We start from the raw sequence: 24,320 nt of genomic DNA, 5'->3' as shown, positions 1-24,320 counted from the left end.
CTGAAAGACAGGGCAGTGCTGTCCACTGTGGCCGAAATGTGGAAATGGCCCCTGTCCACTGTTTGATGGAGGCCCAGGGGAAATGAGGGCCGTTGCAGGGATGTCACGCAGTGTGGGAACCTCGTGTCACCACATACTGGGCCTGAGAACACCGTGCCAGTCCCCAGGAGTCCCCTACATGAAGTCTGCAGAGGGCCCATCTGGAGAGACAGGCAGAGTGGCTGGTGGTGCTGGGAGGTGGTGGTGAGGGCGGCTGCCGGGCTCTGTCTCTGGTCTTGTGTTTACGTGGTCAACGGGGCAAGTGTCACAGCACACATATTGCACCACAATGAAAAATTACAAAAATTAAAAGAAGCACATTTTGCAAGACCTAAAGATGACACAGGATCCACATTTCAGCATCTCTAAAGTCACAAGGCGCGTGGCTGCTTGCGATACCCTGGGCAGGGAGAGTAGTCGCAACCCACTGTGCCACCCACCGAGTGGTGGTATTTGCTTGCCGGCTCTTCTCAGAAAGGCCCACCCTGTTCCAGGGCCAGCCGTGGTTCATCAGTCAGAGTTGAGTGGCGTGGCGTGCGGGGCTCTCAGAGATCCCCTGGCAGAGTCCTGAGCTTTCAGGGACAAGTAGCCAGTGCCAAGGCGCTGGCAGAGCCTTGGGGGAAAGTGGACGAGGAGTGGACCAAGCCTGGGACACGACCTGCAGGGAGGGAAGGCTCCGCAGCACTCAAGGCCTGGGTGCTCTCTCCTGGGCAGGCTGCCCCTCCTGCCTGAGGCCCTTGCCCATGTCAACCCTCATGAACGTGTCTGCTTCTGACCTCAGAAACGTGCTGTACTGTTACTGCAAGGGCTGCTGCTGGTCCCTGTGAAGGGAAGGCTTGGGCTGCCCTCCAGGGGCCTGGCTGAGGGCTTTCACTTTGCTGACTGCTGTGCAGACATTTGCCTCTGAGGACACCTGGACGCATTGGGCTGAAGTGAAGTGGACACAGGAAAACCCACGCACAGATCCACACCTTCCTTTCAGGTCACCTTCTGGGGCTGCAGTCCCTGATGCTGGGGCTGGGAGAGGTCAGTGTCCAGGCTGCACTCTGGTCCCCTCTGCTGGCCTGTCGAGGCCAAGTCCCGAGGGCCCAGCAGGTACTCAGTCCTGGTTAGTCCTCCCTGGGGGCCCCATCACTCCCCAGCCTGCAGCACGGAGCTAGAATGACCTCTCTTCTCATTTACCTTCTCCAAGGACCTGGGTGCTGTGTTTGGTGTGTGTGTCCCTACGCTTAGCCATGCCCCCACACACACACACGACAGACACTTCAGAGTGTTTACTGAAGGGATAGAAAGCTACCTTCCTATTTTCCTGGCTCAGGGGAAATAAGGTGGGTCCCGGGGGTCTGTAGCCTGGGAAGTGACCCTTAGCCTCTGTGCCCACCTCACACAGCGCCTGACAATGACATTCCAGGACACCCACGTCTCCACTTCTGCCCTGGGCAGCACATTCCCGTCTCTCACACCACACGGAAGGCCCAACCTTTTATTCAGGGCTTCGGTACCAAGCCCTGTGCCAGCAGCTGGCTCGCACCTGTCAGCATTTCCAGCACCTCTGTAGGCAGCACGACTCCCACCTTATACACCGGGCAACAGCCTGGCCTGACTCCAGGGCCGTGGGCCTCCCGTCATCTGCCTCTGCCACTCAAGGTGAGGCCACCACTGCACCAGCAGTCCTAGGTACAGCTGGAAACAGAGTCCCAGGCCCATCTCCAACCTCTGAGCCTGAGGTACACCTTAACAGCGTCTCCAGGGCCTCGTGGGCACAGGGCAATCTGAGACTGGAACATGGCTGCCGACCAGGTGAAATCGGGGCAGAATGGGAGAGCTCATGCCTGCAGCAGGGAGAGTGCCCTCTCTCTGTTATTGGTAGGTAGCACAGAATTTCTAACTGCTTTTCCGCTTCCCCTGGACCTACCACCTTCTGCTTTGAAACTCTTTATAATCAAACAAATCAGAAGACTGTTAGGGTATTTCAAATCTCCTGTTCTCTGTTATCTCCTCCACTGTGACCCCACAAGCCACTTGGACAGCAAACTAAAAATAGTCATGTAAGAGGGACCCTTTGAACTCATTCTGGACATTCACATACGCCCATGACCTAGTCATGCACTCCTGCCCCACGAGTGCACCTAGGTGGAAGGCTTGCAGGGGCTGTGTCCTGCCTCCTGCTGGAGGTTCACGGAGCGTTTCTCCACCGAGGAAGGCAGCCTGTGCCTGTTCACACACTGCCAGGCACGTGCCCACACCACCCTACTGCGAACATGGTAGACATAATCACAGGCGGGAGGAGGATGGTGTGTGACTGGGAAACAGAAGAGAAGTCCTCATTTACTTAGCTCAGCTGAAGTCTCTTATCCAAAGTGCTGGAGTAAGAAGGTTTCTGGATTCCAGATTTTGGAGTATTTGCATATACAAAATGAGATATTGTTGGGAAGGGGACCAAGTCCACCCACACACGTTCACTCTGTGTGTACCTTACACACAGAGCCCGGATGTCACGTGTGCCTGTGTCTTAACTGTGATCATAACTCCACTAACTCCACATGTGAACTCAACATCAGTGTTAAAAGCTTTCAGTTTGGAGAATTTTGAATTTCACATTCCCAGATTAGGATGCTTAACCTGTGGCAATCATGTGCTCCCCACACTAGGTTACACAGAAGAAACATGGAGGAAAATACACTTAAAAGTGGCTGCCTTTGAGTAGCTAGAACTTGGAAGTGGGTAGGTGTGGCAGGGGTCTGTCAATCGGCTTTAAATCATGAATATGTAATACTGTGATCCTTAAAAATGACAGCGGGGGGCTGGGGATGTGGCTCAAGTGGTAGTGTGCTCGCCTGGCATGCATGCGGCCCGGGTTCGATCCTCAGCACCACATACAAACAAAGATGTTGTGCCCGCTGAAAACTAAAAAATAAATATTAAAAAAATTCTCTCTCTCTGTCTCTCTCTCTCACTCTCTCTTTAAAAAAAAAAATGACATCGATAAGGTACCCAGGAACACAGATAAGGACCTAGCCCTGTCTGGAAAAAACAGATGCTTCGTACACATCTTTCTCTTCACTCTCAGGCCAGAGTACAGATCACTGAGGTCCATGGGGCTTCTGGCTCCACCCTTCCCAGGCTCCCGAGTTGTCTGAGCAACTCAGTAACAACTTTTTTCTTTTTTTTGGTCCTGGGGATTGAACCCAGGGTACTTTACCACTGAGCCACACCCCAGCTTTTTTTACATTTTGAGACAGTGCCTCACTAAGTTGCTTAGGGCCTTGCTAAGTTGTTGAGGCTAAGATATCTTAGTGGCTTTTCAGGAAATAGAAAGTTGATTGCAAGAGAAATTAAAATCAAGAGTCATCTGAAATGCAAATTTAAGCAAGGACAAGATGCAATCCTGGGGCTCTCAGACTAACAATGGGCACCTGTTAACAATGGGCACCTGTCAGCAGAGGCATGTTCAAGCTCTTCTACTTTGGTAGAAAAAGCTGAACAATGGAATTGGTTTCTGGAGAGGGCAGTTTGCCAGCAGCTATCAAAATTACCCCAGGCATATACTGCTTGGCCTGGCACCTCCACTTCAGGAATTTCTCCTACAGAAATGCACCGTCACAAGGCTGGGGCTGGGCCTGGGGCTCAGCAGTAGTGCACTTGCCTGGCGTGTGTGAGGCACTGGGTTTGATTCTCAGCATCATATATTAATAAATAAAATAAATGTCGATATATCAACAACTAAAAATATATTTTAAAAAAAAAGAAATGCACTATCACACTGTCACAAGGGCTGGGGGTGTGGCTAAGCGGTAGAGTGCTCCCCCAGCACATGGAAGGCCCTGGATCTGAATCTCAGTACCTCATAAAAATAAATAAATAAAACGAAGGTATTTTGTCCAACTACAACTAAAAATAATTTTTTAAAAAATGCACTGTCACAAAATGTGTGGGAAAGCATTGTTTACAGTATTAAAAAATTGGTAACAACTCAATTGCTCATCAACAGAGGATGACTTAAATAAATTATGTAATGCTAGACAACAAATGTTTGGTACTGATTTGGGATGATCTCCAAGAGACATTTAAGTGGAAAAGGAAAGATGGGGAGGGTAGAGGGGACTATTTGCTTATATTGTGCATAAAAACGTCAAAGAAAGATTGCAAAGAGTTGACAACATGATACCTCTGGGGCCAGAATTGGATGGCTGGGGCCGAGCAGCAGACTTCTTACTGTATACTTTCATATTTTCTGAAATCTAAGCCCTTTTTTAAAAAGAAATATTTATTTTTTTGATGTAGTTGGACACAACACAATGCCTTTATTAATTTTTTTTTTTTATGTGGTGCTGAGGATCGAACTGGGGTCCTGCCCGTGCTAGGAGAGCGCTTTACCGCTGAGCCACAATCCCAGCCCTCTAAACCCTTTTGAAGCTTAAAATAGGGGAAATTGGAAGTTAGGTGTCCATTGGGAACCGTTTCTGGGATGATGAGAAAGTTCTGGAAACAGATAGTGGTAATGGTTACACAATGTAAATATGCTTAATCCACGCAGCTGTACGCTTAAAAAAAAGAATTACAATGGTAAATTTTTGTTACACATATTTTCCTACAACAAAAATTGTCTGTATGTATGTTTGGGGCTGGGGATATAGCTCAGTTGGCAGAGTGCTTGCCTCGCATGCACAAGGAAGGCCCTGGGTTCCATCCCCAGCAGCAGCAGCAGCAGCAGCAGCAGCAGCAGCAGCAGCAGCAGCAGCAGCACCCACACACGTATACATGTCTATAGGTCAATACTTTCAATGGCGGAAAACGGAATGCTTTCTATGTGAAGCTTAAATGGGGCGAGGGCGTTTGAAAATGCGTTATCTCGCAGGCAATTCACCCGTCGGCAGCCCGCGACACGCCAGGCGCAGTGGCTGGCCAGGAGCGCGGCTGGCGGGCACTGCAGGAACCGGAACGCTGGAGCCGCAGGACGCGGGGCACAGGCTGCCCCTGGACTTGGGCGCCGGGGACCCTGGGTGGGGGCAAAAGCGACCCCAGGACGCCGGCGCAGCAGCGGCGGGACGCTGGGAGGACCGAGGTCTGCGGGCTCCAGGAAGATCTCGGGATTCAGGTCCGACCCCGGGCTCGGGGCCCCAGGCCCTCGCGAGCCCGCCCACTCCGAAGGGTCCCGCCCGCGCGTGGAACCCGATACCCCGGAAGGCCGCCCGGCGCGCCTACCAGAACCCCGCCCCGCGCAGGCGCGGGGCGAGCTGCGGGGGAGCGGGGGCGGGCTCGGTGCCGGCGGCCTGTCGTCCGGTCCCGCCCATGGGCTGACGGGTGGAGCGTGGGCTCGGCCGCTCTCTGATTGGACGGCGCGCGAGCCGCCGGACCGCCTGGGCCCCTAGCGTGGCGGCGCGTGAGGCGGCGGGGCCGGCGGCGAGGTCCCCACAGTTGGCGGCTGTGCGCGGGTTTCTGCGGGTCACTTGGCCATGGCCTCCGAGAAGCTGCTGGCGACTGTCACCTGTACCGCGCCTGTCAACATCGCGGTCATCAAGTACTGTGAGTGTCGCGGGCCGGGGTCACGGGGACGGTGGTCGGGGGGCGCGACCCGGGGTTGCGATGAGGCTGGAGAGGCTGGGGTCGAGGGGCAGGGACCGGGGTTGGAGCGGCCGGGGACGGGGCTCGAGGGGCAGGGACCGGGGGTGGGGTAGCCGGGGATGGGGTTCGGACTGGGAACCCGGTGCTGGGGCCGAGGGGTGGAGGGTGGAGGATGGGGATCGCGAGGCAGGGAGTAGAGGTGGAGCGGCCTGGGATGGGGTCTTAGGATCGGGTTGGGGGACACAGGTCAGTACTTGGAGTCCCAGAGCCAAAATCGAGGTCGCGGAGCTGGGAATTGGGGGTGTCAGGACCCAGGGATGGGGTCATGGGTTCGAGTTCTTGGGGTACGGGGGTCTGGGTCAGTGCTAGGGGTCGCAGGCTGGGGAGGGAGGTGGCCGTGCTGATGGCAATGCTGATGGTGCAGACGGCCACTTCTAGTGGAAGTTCTGGATTGATGTGGTTGTGGACGCACCTTCAGTAGGAGCAGCCTCATCCCTTCCCACTTCCCCAGCCACGTCCTGAGAGCCTGGTGGTAGAAGCTCATTGTGGTTTTAATTCACATATCCCTGATGGCCACTGATGCTGACCATCTTTCCGTGTGCAGATTTGCACCTGTGTGTATCCTCTTTGGCCTCTGTCTTTTGGAGTCTCTCATCCGAGTTCCAGTTGAATTGTTTGCTCTTTCACTATTTAGTGTTTTTGTGCTGGGGATCAAACCCAGGGGTGCTTTACTATTGAGCCCTCTTTATTTTATTTTACGTTTTTATTTTAAAACAGGGTTTCACTAAGTTGCTTAGAGTTCCACTGATTTGCTGAGGCTGGCTTTGAATTTTCAATCCTCCTGCCTCAGTCTCCCAAGTTGCTGGGATTGCAGATGTGCAATGCCACACCTGGCTGTTTTTGCACTTTTATTAAAAAAAAAAAAAATTCAGTAGGTCATATTTGTGGGTCTATTTCTGGGATTTCTGTTTTGTTTCTGTTTCCACCACTGTCAACTGCCTGGATTACTGTAACCATGTAGTAAGTCCTCAAATTGCTTCTGCTTTGTTTTAAATTGGTTACCTACTAGTTCCTTTGCATTTCCATATAAATTTTAGAATGATCTTTCTATAGAAATTCTTGCTTGGATTTTGATATGTTCTATCTGTGCTGGGTTAAACCTACATAACAATTTGGGAAGAATCAGCACTTTTACTATGTTGAGTGTTCCTATCTAAGAACATGGTATGTAATTTATTTAGAGCTTTGATTTCTTCCATCGGTATTGTGTAATTTACAGCATACAAGTGTCTGCGATTTAATTTAAACTTACATAGTGTCCCCATCTGATGGCAAATGCTGTTGTATTTTTAATTGTCATCCCACTGGTCATTACTAGCATATAGAAAACAGTACATTTTTTGTGTACTTAGCGTGAATCCTTCAACCTTAGTGAATTCATTTATTAGCTTTTTTTTTTTTTTTTTTTTTTTTTAGGATTCCCCAAGGTTTTTTTATGAGACAAATATGCCATCTACAAGGAAGGGTGATTTTATTTGGTATCTTTCTTTCAGTCTGCCTGCTCATCTTTCCTTCCCTCTCCTTCTGTCAAAGAAGAGAGCAAGAGTGGGGATGGGAACCTTCCTGCCTTGTTCCTGATGGAGTTCTGTCTGCTACTCTAAGTGTGCAGGCTGCAGGCATTCTGTAGGTGTTCTTTTTATTCCTTTTTAAATATCTATTTTATAGCTGTAGTTAGACACAATACTTTTATTTATTTATTTTTCTGTGGCGCTGAGGATCAAACACAGGGCCTTGCATGTGCTAGGCAAGTGCCACAACTGTGCCACTACTGTGCCACAACTGTGCCACTACTGTGCCCCAACTCCAGCCTCTTTTGTAGGTATTCTTTATAGATTGATGAAGTTCCCCTTTATTCCTATTTTTCTGAGAGTTTTTTTTCTTTTTCTTTTTTTTTTTTTTTTTTTTTTTGTCATGAATGGCTGTTGAATTTTGTCAAATGCCTTTTCTGTGCATATTGATAATATTGCATGGGTTTTCTTCATTGGAGTGTTACTGTGGTAGGTTATTACTGTGGTTGATTTTGAAATATTACTCAGTCTTTGGTTCACGGAATCTTTTCTCTGTCCTTCCATCAAGTCTGTCCACTGAGCTTTCTATGTCAGTTATTGTCCTTTTGAGCTCTAACATTTCCACTTGATTCTTGATCTGGTTCGTCCTGGGGATTCAACCAGGGGCACTTTACCACTGAGCTATAATCCAGATGTAGCTTCTTGTTTTGAATTTGAAGTATGGTCTTGCTAAGTTGCCCAGGCTGATCTGGAATTTCAGTCCTCTCCTTCAGCCTCCCAAGTCGCCAAGATTACAGGTGTGTGTAGTGTGGCCAGCTTGATCTTTTATTTATTTGTTGTTTTTTTGCAGAGGCAGGCTTGCTTGCTTGCTTCTTTCCTTCCTTCCTTCCTTCCTTCCTTCCTTCCTTCCTTCCTTCCTTCCTTCCTTCCTTCTTTTGCTGAGGTGGTGCTGGGGATTGAACCCAGGGCCTTGGGCATGAAGGCAAGCACTCCACCAAGTGAGCTAACCCCCAGCCCCTCTTATTTATTTCAAGTGGGTTTGTAGTTGCTTATTGAAGCACTTTATTAACCATGGCTGCTTTCCAGCCTTGGCCAGATAACCCTGATCCATGGAGCTGGCACTTTTGGTGGTGGCTTCCCTTCAGCTTGGACCCTCCTTCTTGGCCTGACAAGCTGGACGTTCTCACTGTGTGAGGCTCTGGTCTTACTTGGGAGCCTCTCACTGAGACTCCACACCACCTGGTAGAAGCACAAGTCCAGGCTCCACTGACGGGGTGTGTCTTGTCACTGGGGGCAGGGATCCTGGTGTCCACCTGGCCTCTGGCAACACCCAGTTGGGCAAGGGGAGGACCTTTCACTGCCTGGGGTGAAGTCCAGGTGCCCCGTTCAGATGAAAGCCTCCTTTACCCTTTTGGGTTGAGGAAGAGGGGGTGGAGCACCCCATTCCAGCCCAGAGGGGGACATCCAGACTGTGCTGAGGCCGAGCAGCCTCTGTGGTGTTCGCTCTCTCAGTGGGCTGCATTCCTGGCCCTAGTGACTAGTAAGAGCAGACGCGGTGGTCTGCGCCCCTGGGCAGCTCTGGCTCCCAGCTGTGAGGCTGGGGCTAGGGCTGGTGAGGAACACACCACAAGCCACATCCAGCTCCAAGGTCCTGGGGTCTGCCTTCCCTCATCTTGAGAGTCTGCTGGATGGCATAAATTGTATGCAGTGAGGAGGGGTGTCAGACATCGCTCCATCTCCTGGGACCAGTCTGCCTGGCCCTGAGATCAGTCCTTTAGGACCCCAAGGAGATCTGCTCACTCTGCCTGAGAAGTGCTTTGTGAACTGTGGAAGGTGTTCACCTGGCAGGTACCAGTGGTACTGTCTCCAGAGACCGCACAGCCAGCTGTGCGCCTGGGTGTGTGGAACAAGACGTGTTGAGAGGGTGCTGTGAGCTTCCTGGTGGAAGCCTGTTGCTGCTGGTTTTGGAGACTGACTTTGCCTGCTGCAACTTGGCGTGACAGTGGGTTTGGGCAAGTCGAGGGGCTTTCCAGAACTGGGCTTCTTCCGTTTGGGCAGACAGCAGGTGGGGAGGCTGTGCACACCTGTGAGCACCTCAGCGCCTCACAGACACCGAGGTGACCAGCAGGTCACTGACTAGGGAGGTGGGCTGGGGGCCTTAGCCCGTGAGGAGGGGCAGTCCAGGAGGGCTTCTGGAAGTCAGTGGCATGGCCGGAAGGGGAAGACTTAGGTGGATAGTGAGAGCAGGATTGAGGTAAGCGGGGCTGTAGGAGCGGGCAGGGGCCACTGTGCAGTGTAGTCCTGGAACCCCCTGGCCGGGCCTCTGGTTGTCTGTTTCAGGGGGGAAGCGAGATGAGGAGCTGATCCTACCCATCAATTCCTCGCTGAGTGTCACTTTGCACCAGGACCAGGTGAGAACGTGCTGACCACAAATACCAAATGCGTAATCACGAACTGTCAGAAAGTTGGCGGCTTTTTACCTAAGGCCAGGGTGAGATGACTGTGCGTGGATCCCTGGCAGGGGCTGTGCCCACTCCCACCCGCATGGCAGACAGCCCCGGAGTCCCCTTGGGATGCTTCTCCTTGTGCAGGAGGTTCTGGGCAGTCGTTTTGTGTGGAGATGGGAGTGTGTGGCGAACCAGGGCTGGGCGAGAGCCGGGTCCCCGTGGGGCTCCCAGTGCCCAGCTCTGCATGAGTGGGCAGCCACAAGGGTCACACGTAGGGAAGGCCTTGTGCACAGAAAGATGTCTGGGGGCCTGAGGCCCAGAACTGTCCCTGAGGCCCCTTGTTTTCCTTCCCAGTTAAAAACCACCACCACGGCCACCATCAGCAAGGACTTCACGGAGGACCGCATTTGGCTGAACGGCCACGAGGAGGACATGGGGCAGCCACGCCTCCAGGCCTGCCTGAGAGAGAGTAAGCCAGGGTCCACACGTCCTCTGTGCCCTTGGCCTTCCTGCCATGGTCAGACCTGTGGCTGGGTGTCATGAGCAGTTACTAGACTCAGTCTGAGGCACAGTCAGATTTAATCAAATCTGTTTTATTAATGCTCATCACACTTCAGACACACATCCTAATTCTAAGTCCTAACTGAGTCTACACTCAAGGGTCCCAGGCGCTCACCAGTGACGTGTCTTAAGTCCAGGTCACTGGAACTTGATCCAGGCTGGAGGAATCTGGTGCAGGGGGGACAACAGTGACAGAGGCCTCTTCGTCCTGTCGCCCCCCAGGAGTCTGGGATTTTAAGTCCTAGTTCAGTTGTGCTTACCGCTGATAACTGGGTGAGGTCTGGGGTGTACGCTTGGGGGTAGACGCTGACATCACTAACTAAAGTCTAAGTTTTGCAGTTCACATTACATCACAGGCATTCACTATTCAGTCAATACACACTCACTAATCGATACAGTCAGCAGTCAATAACCCTGTAATTGTTTCTGGTATTCATATGACTGGGAGAGAGCTGGCTGGGGCCCAGGCTTTCCCGGAGCGGGGAGCGCTGTCTGAGGGGTGGAGGTCATTCTTCAGCTGTACCCGCTGTGTGACTGGTGGTGCCACCTGGCAGGCAAGACGCCAGCGTGGGTCTGCCCCGTGGCAGGACCACTCACTGTCTTCCCTTCTCGGCAGTTCGCCGCCTGGCTCGGAAGCGGAGAAACACAGGCGATGGAGACTCATTGCCTCTGAGCCTCAGCTACAAGGTGCACATAGCCTCTGAGAACAACTTCCCCACGGCCGCGGGCCTGGCCTCCTCGGCAGCAGGCTATGCCTGCCTAGGTAGGTGTCCACAGCAAGGCCCCCTCTGTTCTCTGTGCTCTTGCAGCGCGTGGGGAGCCAGCGCCAGGCTCTGCTGTCCAGGACTCACCTCTGAACATGCCCTGTTCAGGCTCTGCAGTTTGGGACAAAAACCACCTCAGGCTGGCTTGAGTGACCTTCTTCCTCCTGGAACTGAGGGCTGCAGGGGCTGCCCTGGCTTTGGGCATAGCCGGGTCAGGCTCTCCAGCAGGTTCAGCAGGAGTCCAGCTCTTGCCGCCAGTATCTCAGCTCTGCTTCCCTCTGCTTGGGGCACCTCTGGCAGGCTGTCCCCAGCTGGTGGCACCACCAGTCACACAGTGGCGAGCCACCACCCTTGCCTCTGAGTCCAGAATGGTGCTCACTGGCCCAGCTGAGTTTCTGAGCTTCCTCTGACTAGGGCTGTGGGTGAGCCAGGCCTGGAGGCAGGACCACCCTCTGGAAACTGGGCAAGAGACCCCAGGCTGGGCAAGCAGCCTGTCACATCCTGCCTCCCATTGCCACCTGCACCCCTAGTGGGCACGCTGCCCAGGCCTCCTGCCTTGGTCTCTCTCCAGGGACCTTCCAGACTCTTTCCCATCCCCAGAGCCCAACTTGGTCACTGACCCTGGGAGAAGCTTTCTCCAGGCCCCAGGGTCTCCGGTCCCCTGGGTAGCTGCAGGAGACTACCCCTCTAGTGTGGCCTGGGAGGTGCCAAGTAACCAGGGAGTGCCTGAGCCAGTGGGTGCTCACCCTGGGAGCCACTGTGCAGGACCTGCGTCTCAGAAAGTCCCAGTGATAAGGATGCTCTGTGTACCGGCCCTCTGACGCCCTCCCCCTCCTGCAGCCTATACCCTGGCCCGGGTGTATGGGGTTGAGGACGACCTCTCCGAAGTGGCACGCCGTGGCTCTGGCAGCGCCTGCCGGAGCCTGTACGGGGGCTTTGTGGAGTGGCAGATGGGGGAGCAGGCTGATGGGAAGGACAGTGTCGCCCGGCAGGTGGCTCCTGAGTCACATTGGCCCCAACTCAGAATCCTTGTCCTTGTGGTGAGTAGCCTAGGGCATGGCCAGCAGCTGGCTTGCGGTCCTGCGGTCAGGTTGGGCTGAGACCAGGAACTGGGCTCCTTCCAGGCTTCCCTGGGCTCTTGGGTCAGCAGGGCTGAAGGAGCCAACCCAAGGCCAAGCTGTTAGGAGTGGCCCCATGTGGCCGGGCTGCTGCCCTTCTGTGAGGGGGATGTGGCCAGTCCTGAACGCAGGTCACCTCACTATGGCCCCCACTGCCCGCCCGTGGTGGGAGGGCCAAGTGTCGGGGCTGGGGTCTGCAGGCTTGGCACAGCTCCCTGCTCAGCAGAGCTCAGCTCGCCTGCTGTAGGTGAGCGCGGAGAAGAAGCAGATGGGCAGCACAGTGGGCATGCAGACCAGTGTGGAGACCAGTTCCCTGCTCAAGGTGAGTGGGGCAGGAGGGCAGCCCCGTGGCTCACCAGGCCTCTAGCTCAGGGGCCTGTGCTGGAGCCACGCTGTGGTCCCAGTGCCAGCGCCTCCTTGGAGAACGGCCTGAACCTTGCAGTTCCGGGCAGAGTCGGTGGTGCCGTCGCGCCTGCGGGAATTGATCTCCTGCATCCAGGCCCGGGACTTCCCGGGTTTTGCCGAGCTGACCATGAAGGACAGCAACCAGTTCCACGCCACCTGCCTGGACACTTTCCCCCCGATCTCGTACCTCAATGACGTCTCCAGACGGATCGTACAGCTGGTGCACCGTTTCAACGCCTGCCACGGACAGACAAAGGTGAGGCGCGGCAGGGCGGCTCAGATGTGACCCCTGCTGCAGGCAGAGCCGGGAGGCTCCAGGGTGCTGTGGGCTACTTGGCTGGTTGCCTGGCCCCTCGGGTCACAGCCCCACTGCCTCTTCCTGAGTGGCAGGCAGCAGTACTTCTCATTCTTGTTCCCCAAGGGCCTCCTTCGGCTCCTGGACACCCACATCCCCCTGGCAGATAGAGGGTCTGGGAGGGATGGGCCCTGTGTGAGCACTAGGTTGACTGCCGTGGGCTCCAGGTGGCGTACACGTTTGACGCGGGCCCCAACGCTGTGATCTTCACCCTGGAGGACACCATGGCTGAGTTTGTGGCTGCCGTGAGACACAGCTTCCCCCCAGAGACGAATGGAGACAAGTGAGTGTGGTCCTTTCCCCGTCCTTCCTTGGAGACAGTGCCTGGACCATCCTGCCAGGCACGGGCACCGAAGGTCATGACACTGAGCCTGGGCTGGGCAGCAAGCACCATGGCACATCCTGCCTGGGGCCACGTGGGCCATGTGTACACATGGACACTGAAGGATGGGGAATGTAGCTTTGTGACGAAGTGCCCCTGGTTCCATCCTGCACCAGAAGAGAGAAAAGGGAAGGATCCACAAAGCCTGAGCCCCCCTGGGGTCCAGCGTGGAGTCCGACCAACCTCATGACTTCCTCCCTGTCCCTGAAGGAAACCCATTCCCCACCTGCAGTGCCTGCCCCACCTCCTGCCCTGACAGCCCTACCTGCCCGCCGTTTCCATCCTGGACATTTTACTCTTGGAGCCGTGCACACATTCCTGCCCTCTTTGCCCAGGTTTCTGAAGGGGCTGCAAGTGACACCTGTTCTTCTCTCTGATACGCTGAAAGCTGCACTGGCCATGGAGCCCAGCCCTGGTGGTGTCCAGTACATCATTGCTACCCAGGTGAGGCCTCTTCTGTCTCCTGAACACCAGGCTCAGGCTGTGCCCCCTGCCAGCTAAGGGAAGGAAGCAGAGGGCCAGTGATGGCAAAGATGGCCCGCACCTCTGTCCCTTTCGAGGCACTTGGTGGGCTTTCCTTGCTTGCAGAGCGGACTTTCAGGGATGCCCTGCGCTCTTGGGGCTGAGTGTATGGGTGGGGCTGGGGAGGCGAAGGAAGAGTCAGACCTAGGCCCTGGGAAGACAGGAGGAAGGAGAGCAGCTGCTTGTGAGTGGGCAGCTCCTGGGGAGCCCCAGACATGAGTGGTGCACTTCCACCCCCAGGGCCCACTCACCAGGGTCAGTGTGCTGACCCTTCCCAGAGCAGCTGGTCCCGAGTCAGTGGTCAGGCATGCCAGAGCCACGATCCCAGCTCTCTGTTCTGGGGCCACCTGCTCCGGGCAGCTGTTGCCACAGTTCTGAGGTGTGTTCTGTACTTGGGTCCTGGCTGGCCCAGGCCAGGGCACACTTGGCAGGCAGAGGCAGCTCAGCTTGGATCAGTTGGAAGTGGGCATCATCATCTGGGTTGGTGACCCTATTCCTCAAGGAGTCTGACTCACCCTGTTGAGGACTTCTAGCCCTTGAAGATGCAGCAGTAGGGCTCTGAGCTGGTACTGTCACCTATGACAACACTGATTTTTCTACCCCCAGGTAGGCCCAGGGCCTCAGATCCTAGATGACCCCCACGCACACCTCCTGGGCCCAGATGGCCTACCGAAGCCAGCTGCCTGATTACTTCTGCCACGGGATCCCCACCTTCTGCCTGCACAAGGGGCCACTCTGGGACTAGGAGCTCATGCGCCTGTTGGTGTGCATTTGTGGGGACTTGTGGGGCTTCTCTGCACTCGGCCTAGCCAACACGCTGTGGCCAGGTCATTGTTGGAGATGGGGCACGAGCACCTGTGGCTACCCAGGCAGTCAGGAAGATCCTACCAAGTGCCTCACTATGCCCAGCCAGCACCCAGGGCTTTGCCAGAATGGGAGTTAGGGCCTGAGCCCGTTGCTGAGAGGATCGCTGACCACTGGGGAGCCCTGTCCCTCCCAGTTGTGGGTGTGAGTGTGCGGGGCAGCTCCTGGCTCAGGAGACAGGTGCTTCAAGGGTGCTGGTGGTAGACAGTGCTTCTTCTGAGACCCAGGCTGACCATGCACTCAGGCCACAGGTGTGGATGGAGTGTTTGGGCTGGGCCTCTGGTGACTGGTCCCCAAGGAGTAAACCGAGTGTTGCCCATCTGCCTCTTGCCCTTTCTTGCTCTCTAAGCCAGTGTTCTGGAGACCCTGGTCTGATGGTTCTGTCCCCTGCCCAGCAGGGAGCAGCACTCCTAGGAATGGATAGGAGAGGGTAAGCAAAGCCAGGGATTCCCTTCTCCTTTCCCAAGTCCCTTAAATTCCATTTGCACCTGTCATCCCAGCAATTTGGGAGGCTTCGACAGGAGGATTGAGAGTTCAAAGCCAGCCACAGCAAGGTGAGGCACTAAGCAACTCAGACCCTGCCTCTAAATAAAATACAAAATAGGGCTGGGTTGTGTCTCAGTGGTCTAGTGCCCCTGAGCTCAATCCCTGGTACCTGCCTCCCCCCCAAAAAATTCATTCTGGTCCCTGGACCTCCAGTCTCCAGTGCATGGGGCCAGAAGCCAACTGCTGGCAAGACATGGATCCCCCAACTCTGAGAGGCTGGGCCCCAAGCAGATCCCGCCTCTGCATGAGCTCCCATCCTGTCTTGCCCCCCCCCCCCCAGCCTGCGCCAGTTCTGGCGCCCCACCCCTGCCCTGCTGCGGGGTGTGTCCAGGGGGAGGACCCAGGAGAGGGAACTGCACTCCTGGCTCCTCCTCCCGGGTTTTCCAGTCTTACACAGCTGTCCCTTCTTGTGACCTTGTGACCCCATGAGGTCCGAGGGCCAGCCAGGGTCTGGAGCAAACCCTGGTCCCAGCCAGCTGTCATCAGGAGCTTCCAGTGTCCCTTGACCATGAGATCTAGGAGGCAGGGGTCCTCTGGGAGAGGCATCACTGCCTTCTTGCCCTTCGTGCAGAGCCCAAGCCTGCCCCGACGTTGGGGTCCGGGGTCCTCGATGGTGCAGCCCTAGATACGCACTGGCAGGTGCTGCGCTGTATCCCCGGGGCAGTCAGGTCGGGTGGGGCCCCTAGTCCCCGGGTAATATGTGGGCGGGGGAGTCCGCAGCGGCTCCGCCTTCCCCGCCTGCAGGTCACCTGGTCACCCGAGGGGCGGGGCGGCGGGCGGGTCGCGGGCCTCCAGTCGGCGAGTTAGGCGCGGTGCGGTGACCGCGCTCAGCCGGGAGGCAGTGAGCGGCCAGCGAGGAGGCGCCATGGGGCAGATCGAGTGGGCCATGTGGGCGAACGAGCAGGCGCTGGCGTCCGGCCTGAGTGAGTGCGCCGGTGGCGGGGCCGGGCCGGGCTGGAGCGGGGTGGCGGTGGGGTGCGGAGACTGCGCGCGGCCGGGCAGGACGGGAGGGTTGCGCGGACGGGCCGGGCGCGGCGTTCTGGCTGTAGCCCCCCGCCGCCCGGCGCTTCCCCGCCTCCCTGCCCCCATGCTCTGCCCGACCCTGCTCTGCACTTCCCCTTCGCGGACCTCCGCCCGCCCTGGAGGAAGTGGAAGCTGGGGGAAGAGGCGTCCCACCCCGGTGGTTTCCGGGGCGTCACGGTTCCTCCTGATTGAGAAAACCCTGCTGACGACCCTCCCCTGCGCCGCCGTCCTGTTCTGGAGTCGGGGATCAGGCCCTGGGGTCACCTGGTTCTCCGCTCCCCCGGAGCCAGCAGGTGTGAGCTCAGGTCTGGTGTGGAGTTCTGATGGTTCCTTTGGGGTCCATTCTGGAGTCTGCCCAGAAGGAGGCCTAGGATTTCATAAATACCCGAAGGGACCAGCCCTGCTTGGCTCAACTGCCCAGACGCTTGGCTCTGGGGGAGGATGGCCCTGCTCTGCCCTGGTTGCTGGGAGTTCTGATGAGGGGCAGCGGATTTCTGGCCCTGTGCCTCTCAGGTCCAGGAGCCCGAAGCTGGTCCCAGTCCTGCAGAAGCTTCTGGCCACTGTGGAAGGACCTCTACCCAGTGGGCAGGGGGGTAGTGGGGTAGGGGGTCATGGCCCACCACCTGTCACCTGGGGACAGTAAGCAGCGGGAGTGGGGACAGAAATCAAGGGTGTCTTCCTCGCCTGTCCTTTTCAGCCACATTTTGAGTGGCAGCCTTGGGACATTGGCTCTGAGCCTCCTCCTTTTGAGTGGCTACTTTTGGTAGTCCTCAGGACTGTCCCACAGGACTGTCACCTCCCTGCCATGGACTATGCCCTGCACTCTAGCTGCACTTCCTCCTTCCTCCCAAACCCCTCCAGGAAGTACAGTGAGTCAGAGAGCACCCACCTGAGTGGCTCCAGAGTGCCTGGGCAGGGTCTCCCCTGGCTGGCCCTTGTTCCCAGCACCCAGGCTGGTGCTGCTCAGTTCCAGCTCCGGGACACCACAGGGGAGACCTGAGAAGTCCCAGGCTGTGGCAGTTTCCGTCCAGCAGGAGGGCTTGTGAAAAGTGGCCCTCTCGCCCCCTTTCTCCAGGTCTGTTCAGTGCAGCCACCTGGCCAGCGTGGCCTGCTGGGTCCTACCAGCATGGCATCCAATAGGATTTATTTATTTATTTTTGACACCAGAGATTGAACTCAGGGGCACTGGACCACTGAGCCACGTCCCAGCCCTATTTTGTACTTTAGAGGCAGGGTCTCACTGAGTTGCTCAGCCTTGATGTTGTGAGGCTGGCTTTGAACTCACCATTGTTCTTTCTCACCTCCCCAGGCCCTGGGATTATAGGTGTGGGCCACTGCCCCAGCCAACAGGATTCTTTTTATACCAAAACACCTCGTTTAATAGACCACATCACCTCCCTACAAAGAGCCTCCAGTGGCTGCTTATGGCCACTAACAAAAGCCAGATTCCCATTACCCAAGCCCCTGCCCACCTCCCTGGCCCTGCCCATATTCTCACTCTAGCTGCACAGGATCCTGCTCTGTTCCTGGGTGAGGGTGCCTCAGGGCCTTTGTGGAAGTTGACCCCTCCCTTCATCTCAACCCTTAGCTAGGCCTGGTGGCACATACCTGTTATCCCAGTGATTCAGGAGGCTGAGGCAGGAGGATCCCAAGTTCCAAGGCCAGCCTCAGCAATTTAGCAAAGCCCTAAGCAACTTGGTGAGACCCTGTTTCTAAATAAAAAATAAAAAGATCTGGGGATGGGGTTCAGTGTTAAATTGCCCCTGGGTTCACTCTCCAGTACCCCCCACCAAAAGAACAACAAAATGGCCTCCAGCACTGCCTATCTGGAGGTGTCTTCTGGACGTCCCGCCTGAAGCAGCCGGTTCCCTCTGCTGCTCCTCTGCTCTAACCACACCCACACTTCTTTTCTCCCTGAGCCCCAGCACCCGCAGAGTCCCTGCCTGGAGTAGGATGTCGGAATGGGTCCTCAGGCCCTCGTGTGGCCAGGGCAGGCAGTGAAACTGAGGCTCAGGACAGGGACAGGAGGACAGTGTGCTGAGAGAGTGCACGAGGACACTGCCCTTCCTGGTCCACACACACAAATGCTGACCAGCTGAGAGCAGTTAATATATAGCTGAGCTCAGGACCAAGGAAGGACATCTGCGGGGAACAAAAACAGGTTCCCAGCGGGCCAGCAGGAGCTGAAGCCCAGGGCACTCCGGACGCTCAGGCTTGCCCCCGCGGTCCTGGGGTCTCCGTGTGTGGAAGGAGCTGAACTGAGCCGCGCATGCGCAGCAGGGCCCAGCGGCGCTGCCGGAACAGGAGTGGACTGTGATCTGCCCCTCCAGCTGGGAGCTGCAGAAAGCCTGACCCCTGGAAGTCCAGCTGCTGGCCAGGGAGGCTGGGACCTTCGGATCACAGGATGGGGGCAAGCCAGGTTCAGGATAGAGAGGTGCTCCTGCCCCCAGCAGCAGCAGCCGTGAGCCCCCTGTGGTGGAGGAAGCGGACCCCAACAGAACCCGAGGCCCTGTGTCCTCAGAGGCAGAACCACATTTGAAAGGGGCCTGAGAATGTCTAAAATGTTCAAGGAGACCGAGGAGTGGGAGCTGATACGACAGTGGAAAGTGACAGCCCAGATCGCGCTGCGCCTGAGGTCCCCGCGCCCGGGAGGCTGGGGGCAGGGGCAGGGTCCAGGCCAGCCTTGGCAACTGGTGTGCGGGGTGGCTGCTGACAGCCTGACTGCAAAGACTGCTGGAGGTGTCCTTCCTCAGGGGGACGTCCGAGCCAAGAGAAGAACTGGCACACCGAGACACTGGCGAATAAGTACCAAATACATACAAATAACAAGCACTTCTGGAAGAGAATGAGGCTACACATCCTGAAGTTTTATCTGTGGTTTGGGAAGAAGGGTCTCAAAATAAGTAACCTTGAATATTGGAAATTTATTTTCAAATTAAAAAAAATAGTGGGATGCCTTGATATTATGTGCCTCTCAACAGGAGAAATAGAAGTACCCCACTATGATCATGGAGAATTCTTGTCAAAAACGTCTGAGTCCAAGTAAGGTTAGTGCTGAATTCCAAAATGGAAGGAAAAGAAAACCATACCTTGATAAAGAACCAGACAGATCCAGAATGTGGGACACTCTATAAGAACTTTTAAAAGTCAGCGCCATTAGAATTATATAAAAGGTTCTAAATAAACAAAAGTTTCTGCTCTAGATTTGGAAAGATGAAAGAGAAGTACCCACCAAATGCAAAAAAATTGACTCAGTGCTGGCTAGTGAAAGCTTCAGGTGCTGTCCTCGGACGTTCAGGCTGATAGGTATGCAGTAGGGGGGACGCACACCTGCAGTGAGGTGTCACTGTCACTGTGCTAAGCTCCCCCTTGAGCTGAGAACTGCACAATGAGAAGCTGGGCAGGCTGGAGTCTGACCAGACAGGTAATCCCCACTGCTGTGCAGAGGAGGGTCAGGAGAAGTGCAGGAAACAAGACGAAGTCAGTTGCAGTGGTCTGCATTCCGTGTCCTCGGGGCTGCAGCGCGTTGCGGTGGCTGGGACGGAACTGCTTACCATAGGTGCAAGCTGGAGCCATCAGAATGCTGAGTGCGTGGCTGGTCCGTGCAGTGGAAAACGACTCAGTTCAAAAGCAATCACCAGAACAGGCTGCAGTCCACACAGCATGGATGCTCCTCAGTGCCACCTTGAGCTGCAGAAGCCAGACACACAGCCCAGGATCAGGGGGCTGGTGGAGCACCGGGGCACGCATGGGGTGGCCCCGCCCAGCACCTGTGCTCCCACTACCCCCAAGAACCCCGGGATTCCGGGAGGGGTTTGGTGGTGAGTGAGGCTGCGACACTGTGGTACCTCCTTAGTGTAGGGTTTGTGGTGCTGGGGATAGAACCCCGGGCCTCGCGCTCCGTCCACTATGAATGTCGCCTTAAGATGGCTGCAGTGTTGAATCCTAAATCTATTTTACTACCAAAAAAAAGGTGGCAAGGGGCTGGGGTTTTGGCTCAGTGGTAGAGCACTCGCCCAGCATGCACATGCACGAGGCACTGGGTTCGATCCTCAGTACCACATAAATGTAAAATAAAGATTGTGATCACCTAAAACTAAAAAATAAATATTTGGAAAAAAAAAAAAGGTGGCAAGAAAACAATGTAAGTGACTGGAGAAAACCCAGGTCCACGCTGCTCAGAGGAGGACCCAGACAGCAGGAGCACACAGACCCCAAAGGAAAGGGCTGGGCCGCTGCGGAGCGGGAAGGGAGGCTGGGCGGGAAGGGAGGCTGGGCGGGAAGGGAGGCTGGGCGGGAAGGGAGGCTGGGCGGGAAGGGAGGCTGGGCGGGAAGGGAGGCTGGGCGGGAAGGGAGGCTGGGCGGGAAGGGAGGCTGGGCGGGAAGGGAGGCTGGGCGGGAAGGGAGGCTGGGCGGGAAGGGAGGCTGGGCGGGAAGGGAGGCTGGGCGGGAAGGGAGGCTGGGCGGGAAGGGAGGCTGGGCGGGAAGGGAGGCTGGGCGGGAAGGGAGGCTGGGCGGGAAGGGAGGCTGGGCTGGGCACCGTGTCCTGAGAGGCAGTCCACCACAGTGTGGAAAGCCACAACCCATGCGAGAGGCCATTGCCGGGTGACAGGAGCTTGGCCAATGCCCAGGCGAGGTCCCAGAGCTGAGGCTGGCAGTCCAGCATGGCCTCCAGCCAGGCTGTCCCTCTGCAGCTCAACCTGGTCCCCTCCCATCTGCCTGGGGACTCTCCCCAGACCCCTTCACTCCAGCAGCCCACATTGTCTGCAGGGGACCTGGTGGCCCCCGTGGGAGGAGGGGGGCAGGTGGCTGTGCCCTGGGACTGAGCCCTGCAGGGTCGGGGCGTGGCCTGCCGTGACACCGCCACCTCACCCTCTTGCCCCGCCCGCAGTTCTCATCACCGGGGGCATCGTGGCCACCGCGGGACGCTTCACCCAGTGGTACTTTGGCGCCTACTCCATGTATCCTTCCGCTGGCATCTAGGGGATGGGAGGGGGCCCGGAGGTGGGGGGCGGAGGTGCCGTGCCCAAAGGGCACCTGGGTAGGAGAGTGCCAGCGGCCTCCTGCTTGACCCGGGGGCCTCCAGCTGCGCTTCTGAAAGTCAAAGCAACAGCCCCACCTCGGGGAGGCCCGGTCTCAGGAGATGCCCTCGCGGGCGTGGGCCAGGGAGGCGCGGAGGCCTGCTGGACGACCTGGGCTTGGGCCTCCGCGCCCTCCCAGTCCTGCCGGCCGGGCAGACCCGGGTGGCAGGAGGGTGCGGGCGGGCCTGGGGCCCTGGGGCTGAGCAGGAGGCCTTAACTGGCACCCAGTGTGGCGGGGGTGTTCGTCTGCCTCCTGGAGTACCCCCGGGGCAGGAGGAGGAAGGGTGCCACCATGGAGCGCTGGTGAGTGGCCTCCCTCTGCACACGGGGGGGGGGGGGGGGCTGCGTCCCCGGGGACCAGCCGAGGGCCCTGGGAGGGACGGGGGTTGTGTCCTGCGTTGGCATGGCCCCCTGCCCCATGCTTGTCTTCCTCCTGGGTCCAGTGGGCAGAAGTGCATGACCACCGTGGTGAAGCTCTTCGGGCCCCTCACCAGGAATTACTACGTCCGGGCCGTCTTGCACCTCCTGTGAGTCCCCCTCCCAGTCGGCAGGTTGAGAGGAGGCTGGCCTGGCTGCCTGCCCAGGCCCCTCCCCACTGGGTGGTCTTCCAAACTAAAACCCGGTCCCTGACTCTGGCAGGTGCCCCCTCCTGCCCATCGCCTGTTGTCTGCGGGTGTGACGGCCCCCCCACCCCCGTAGCAGTTGTGGTCCCTGGCTGACAGGCTCAGCTCAGTGCTCCTCCTGGGGCCCAGCGTCCTGCAGTTGCCCGGGCCAGCTGGAAGGGCCAGCCGTGCCACAGCTGCAGGCTTCCTGATGTGGTGGTTGGGCTCCAGGGCCAAGGTGCACCCCAGAGAGAGGCTTGCCCCCTGGACCCGGGCCTTGGGCAGAGCCGCTCTCCCTGCTGGGGTCCTGGGACAGCCCGCAGTCAGCCAGCCGAGCTCACCTGGCCCTTTTCTGATGGCCCTTCTCGCCCCCCAGGCTGTCCGTGCCTGCAGGCTTCCTGCTGGCCACCATCCTCGGCACTGTCTGCCTGGCCATCGCCAGTGTCATCTACCTGCTGGTGAGTATGTCCTCTGCGGTCCCCATCCTTGACCCTGTGGCTCTGCCAGTTGTCACATATCGGATGCAGGCTGGGCCCTCTCCCTGCACCTTCCCATCTAAGCCTGCCTCAGCCCCGCAGGGTGGTGGACGAGTAGGCAGAAGCTCGGCGGGGACGTGGCAGGCCCTTCTCCTTCCCTCTGCTCCCATGTGGGCCGTGTCTGCCTCTCCAAGGAGCTTGAGAGGCCCCGCGCCACCCGGTGTTTCCCCAGACGCTGCACCGTGTCCCCCTGACCCTTGTAAGCCCACCCACACTGGACTCTGGAGCGTGCAGTCCCCAGGGCGGGCTTCCTGCAGAGCTGGCCCCCCGTGCTGCTTGTCTGGGTGCCCAGGAAGCCTGCCGTGCCGCCCTGTGCATGGAAGTGTCACCTGGTGCCGAGCCCCAGGCTCCCTCTGGAGTCCCCTCCTCCGCCTAGTGCTGGCCCCAGGGCCTCAGCCTGCTGGGCCTGTCCTCCACGGCCACAGGCCGCCACGTCAGCTCCTTGGGTCAAAGCCACTGCAGGACCCTGGCCACAGGCCAGTGCTGTGGTTCCCCTCTGCTCTGCATCTCGCGGCTCTTGCCATGGACAGTGTTGGGTGGACTCTCTCTGACCCTGGCTCTGAGCCCGACAGTCTGCAGTTTGTCCTTGGCCCACTGTCCTGTGGGGCCTGGTCCCTGTCTCACAGGGCGGAGTCCCTGTGTTTCAGCGCAGCCCTCGTCTGGGGCATTGTGTCTGCTTCCCTCTGTGGACAAGGCCGTCCCTCGGGCGTTAGCTCCTCCCGACCTGAGGGCGGCCCCTCTGCCACCTCTCCCCTCCCGGGAATGTCCTGGCACGTGGGGGTGGACCACAGAAGCTCAGCTTCTTGTGCTCCCTCAGGTTTGTGCTCCGACACTCATCAACGTGACGGGAACTAAAGTAGCTCCACGTGCCCAGCTCGCTGGGCCTGCTGCCATGGCAGCCACCTGGGCCGGGCAGGGCCAGCAGTCTGCCTCTCCCAGAGGACCCGGGAGCAGAACCCTGCTGTGCATCCCCAGAATCCCTGGGCCTCTGTGCAGAAATGCCTGGGTGCCCAAGGAGGCTGCTGGCCAGGGCAGGGCCAGGGCAAGTGGGTGTCACCACCAGGCAGAAGAGGGCTCTGCTCTCCCCAGGGCCTTTAGTCCCTTAAAGGAGGCCTGGGAACCCTGTGGGTCTTGGAATTTGCCCCAGGAAGTGGTCTCCAGAAGATGGTTCAGAAGCCCATGGAATCCACGCCCATCTCTCCCGTGGGGCCATATGGCGGGATAGCTTGGGTCTAGAGTCAGGCAGGTGCAGGTCCCTGCTGTGTGGCCTCAGGCCAGTTGCTTAACCTCTCTGGGCCTACTCCTGTCACTCCTACAGAGTGGATCTTATGGACTGCCCGAGGAGGAAGGGAGTGGGGCCTGAAGCATGGCACAGTTCTTCTCTTCTCCCCAGGCGGCCATCCGCGGAGAGCAGTGGATGCCCATTGAGCCCAAGCCCAAGGAGCGGCCGCAGGTTGGAGGCACCATCAAGCAGCCACCCAGCAACCCCCCGCCCCGTCCCCCAGCCGAGGCCCGCAAGAAGCCGAGCGAGGAGGAGGAGGCCTCAGCGGCAGCGGCCACAGGGGTGGGCGGGGGTGCCCAGGTCAACCCCATCCCGGTGACTGACGAGGTCGTGTGATGTCGCCTGCACTCCCCAGCGTGGCCGCCAGGGGGCGGCCGCGCCCCCAATAAACGCAGTGACTGCCTGGTGCGTGCGGATCTTCCTGGGCCCCGTCGGCTGGGATCAGTATCAGGGGAGCGAACCGCACACTCCAGGCCCCCAGACCCTTCCCCAGCTCGGTGGCCGAGGCTGCAGGAGACCTAGCTCTCCCCTGTTGGCCACCTGCTCAGCAGTGGGTCCTCTGATGTCCAGGGCCCTGCCTGGGGACATCCAGAGCGCTGGAATCTGCCCGGGCGCTGTGGCTCAGCACCACCAGGGGAGCTCAGGGCCTCCTTCCAGGAG

The 24,320-nt window shown here is 57.6% G+C and overlaps 2 protein-coding genes across 4 annotated transcripts; both read left to right on the top strand.

Moving 5' to 3' along the window:
* The first annotated feature begins 4,864 nt into the window (after window positions 1-4,864).
* MVD (mevalonate diphosphate decarboxylase) lies at window positions 4,865-14,911 on the top strand. 3 transcript variants are annotated; one of them, XM_081273387.1, is made up of 10 exons: window positions 4,865-5,565; window positions 9,513-9,583; window positions 9,974-10,088; window positions 10,797-10,943; window positions 11,785-11,984; window positions 12,310-12,384; window positions 12,505-12,723; window positions 12,990-13,105; window positions 13,540-13,648; window positions 14,333-14,911. In XM_081273387.1, the coding sequence occupies exons 1-10, from the start codon at window positions 5,496-5,498 to the stop codon at window positions 14,411-14,413; spliced, it is 1,203 nt and encodes a 400-aa protein (XP_081129513.1). In that variant the 5' UTR covers window positions 4,865-5,495; the 3' UTR covers window positions 14,414-14,911. The 3 variants fall into 3 exon arrangements, 2 of the variants coding, with proteins under 2 accessions (XP_081129513.1, XP_081129514.1); XR_014019578.1 differs by lacking the exon at window positions 14,333-14,911 and having other exon boundaries at window positions 12,889-13,105; XM_081273388.1 differs by lacking the exon at window positions 9,513-9,583.
* A 977-nt stretch (window positions 14,912-15,888) lies between these two features.
* On the top strand, window positions 15,889-24,066 carry CYBA (cytochrome b-245 alpha chain). Its single transcript, XM_081273389.1, has 6 exons — window positions 15,889-16,059; window positions 21,051-21,120; window positions 21,469-21,543; window positions 21,684-21,767; window positions 22,219-22,300; window positions 23,772-24,066. Exons 1-6 carry the CDS (start codon window positions 16,002-16,004, stop codon window positions 23,994-23,996), a joined length of 594 nt encoding a protein of 197 aa, XP_081129515.1. The 5' UTR covers window positions 15,889-16,001; the 3' UTR covers window positions 23,997-24,066.
* Window positions 24,067-24,320: the final 254 nt, after the last annotated feature.

This window comes from Spermophilus citellus, assembly GCF_964194105.1.
Source record: "Spermophilus citellus genome assembly, chromosome: 18".
Lineage (NCBI taxonomy): Eukaryota > Metazoa > Chordata > Mammalia > Rodentia > Sciuridae > Spermophilus > Spermophilus citellus.
This window is presented reverse-complemented; position numbering and strand designations above follow the sequence as displayed.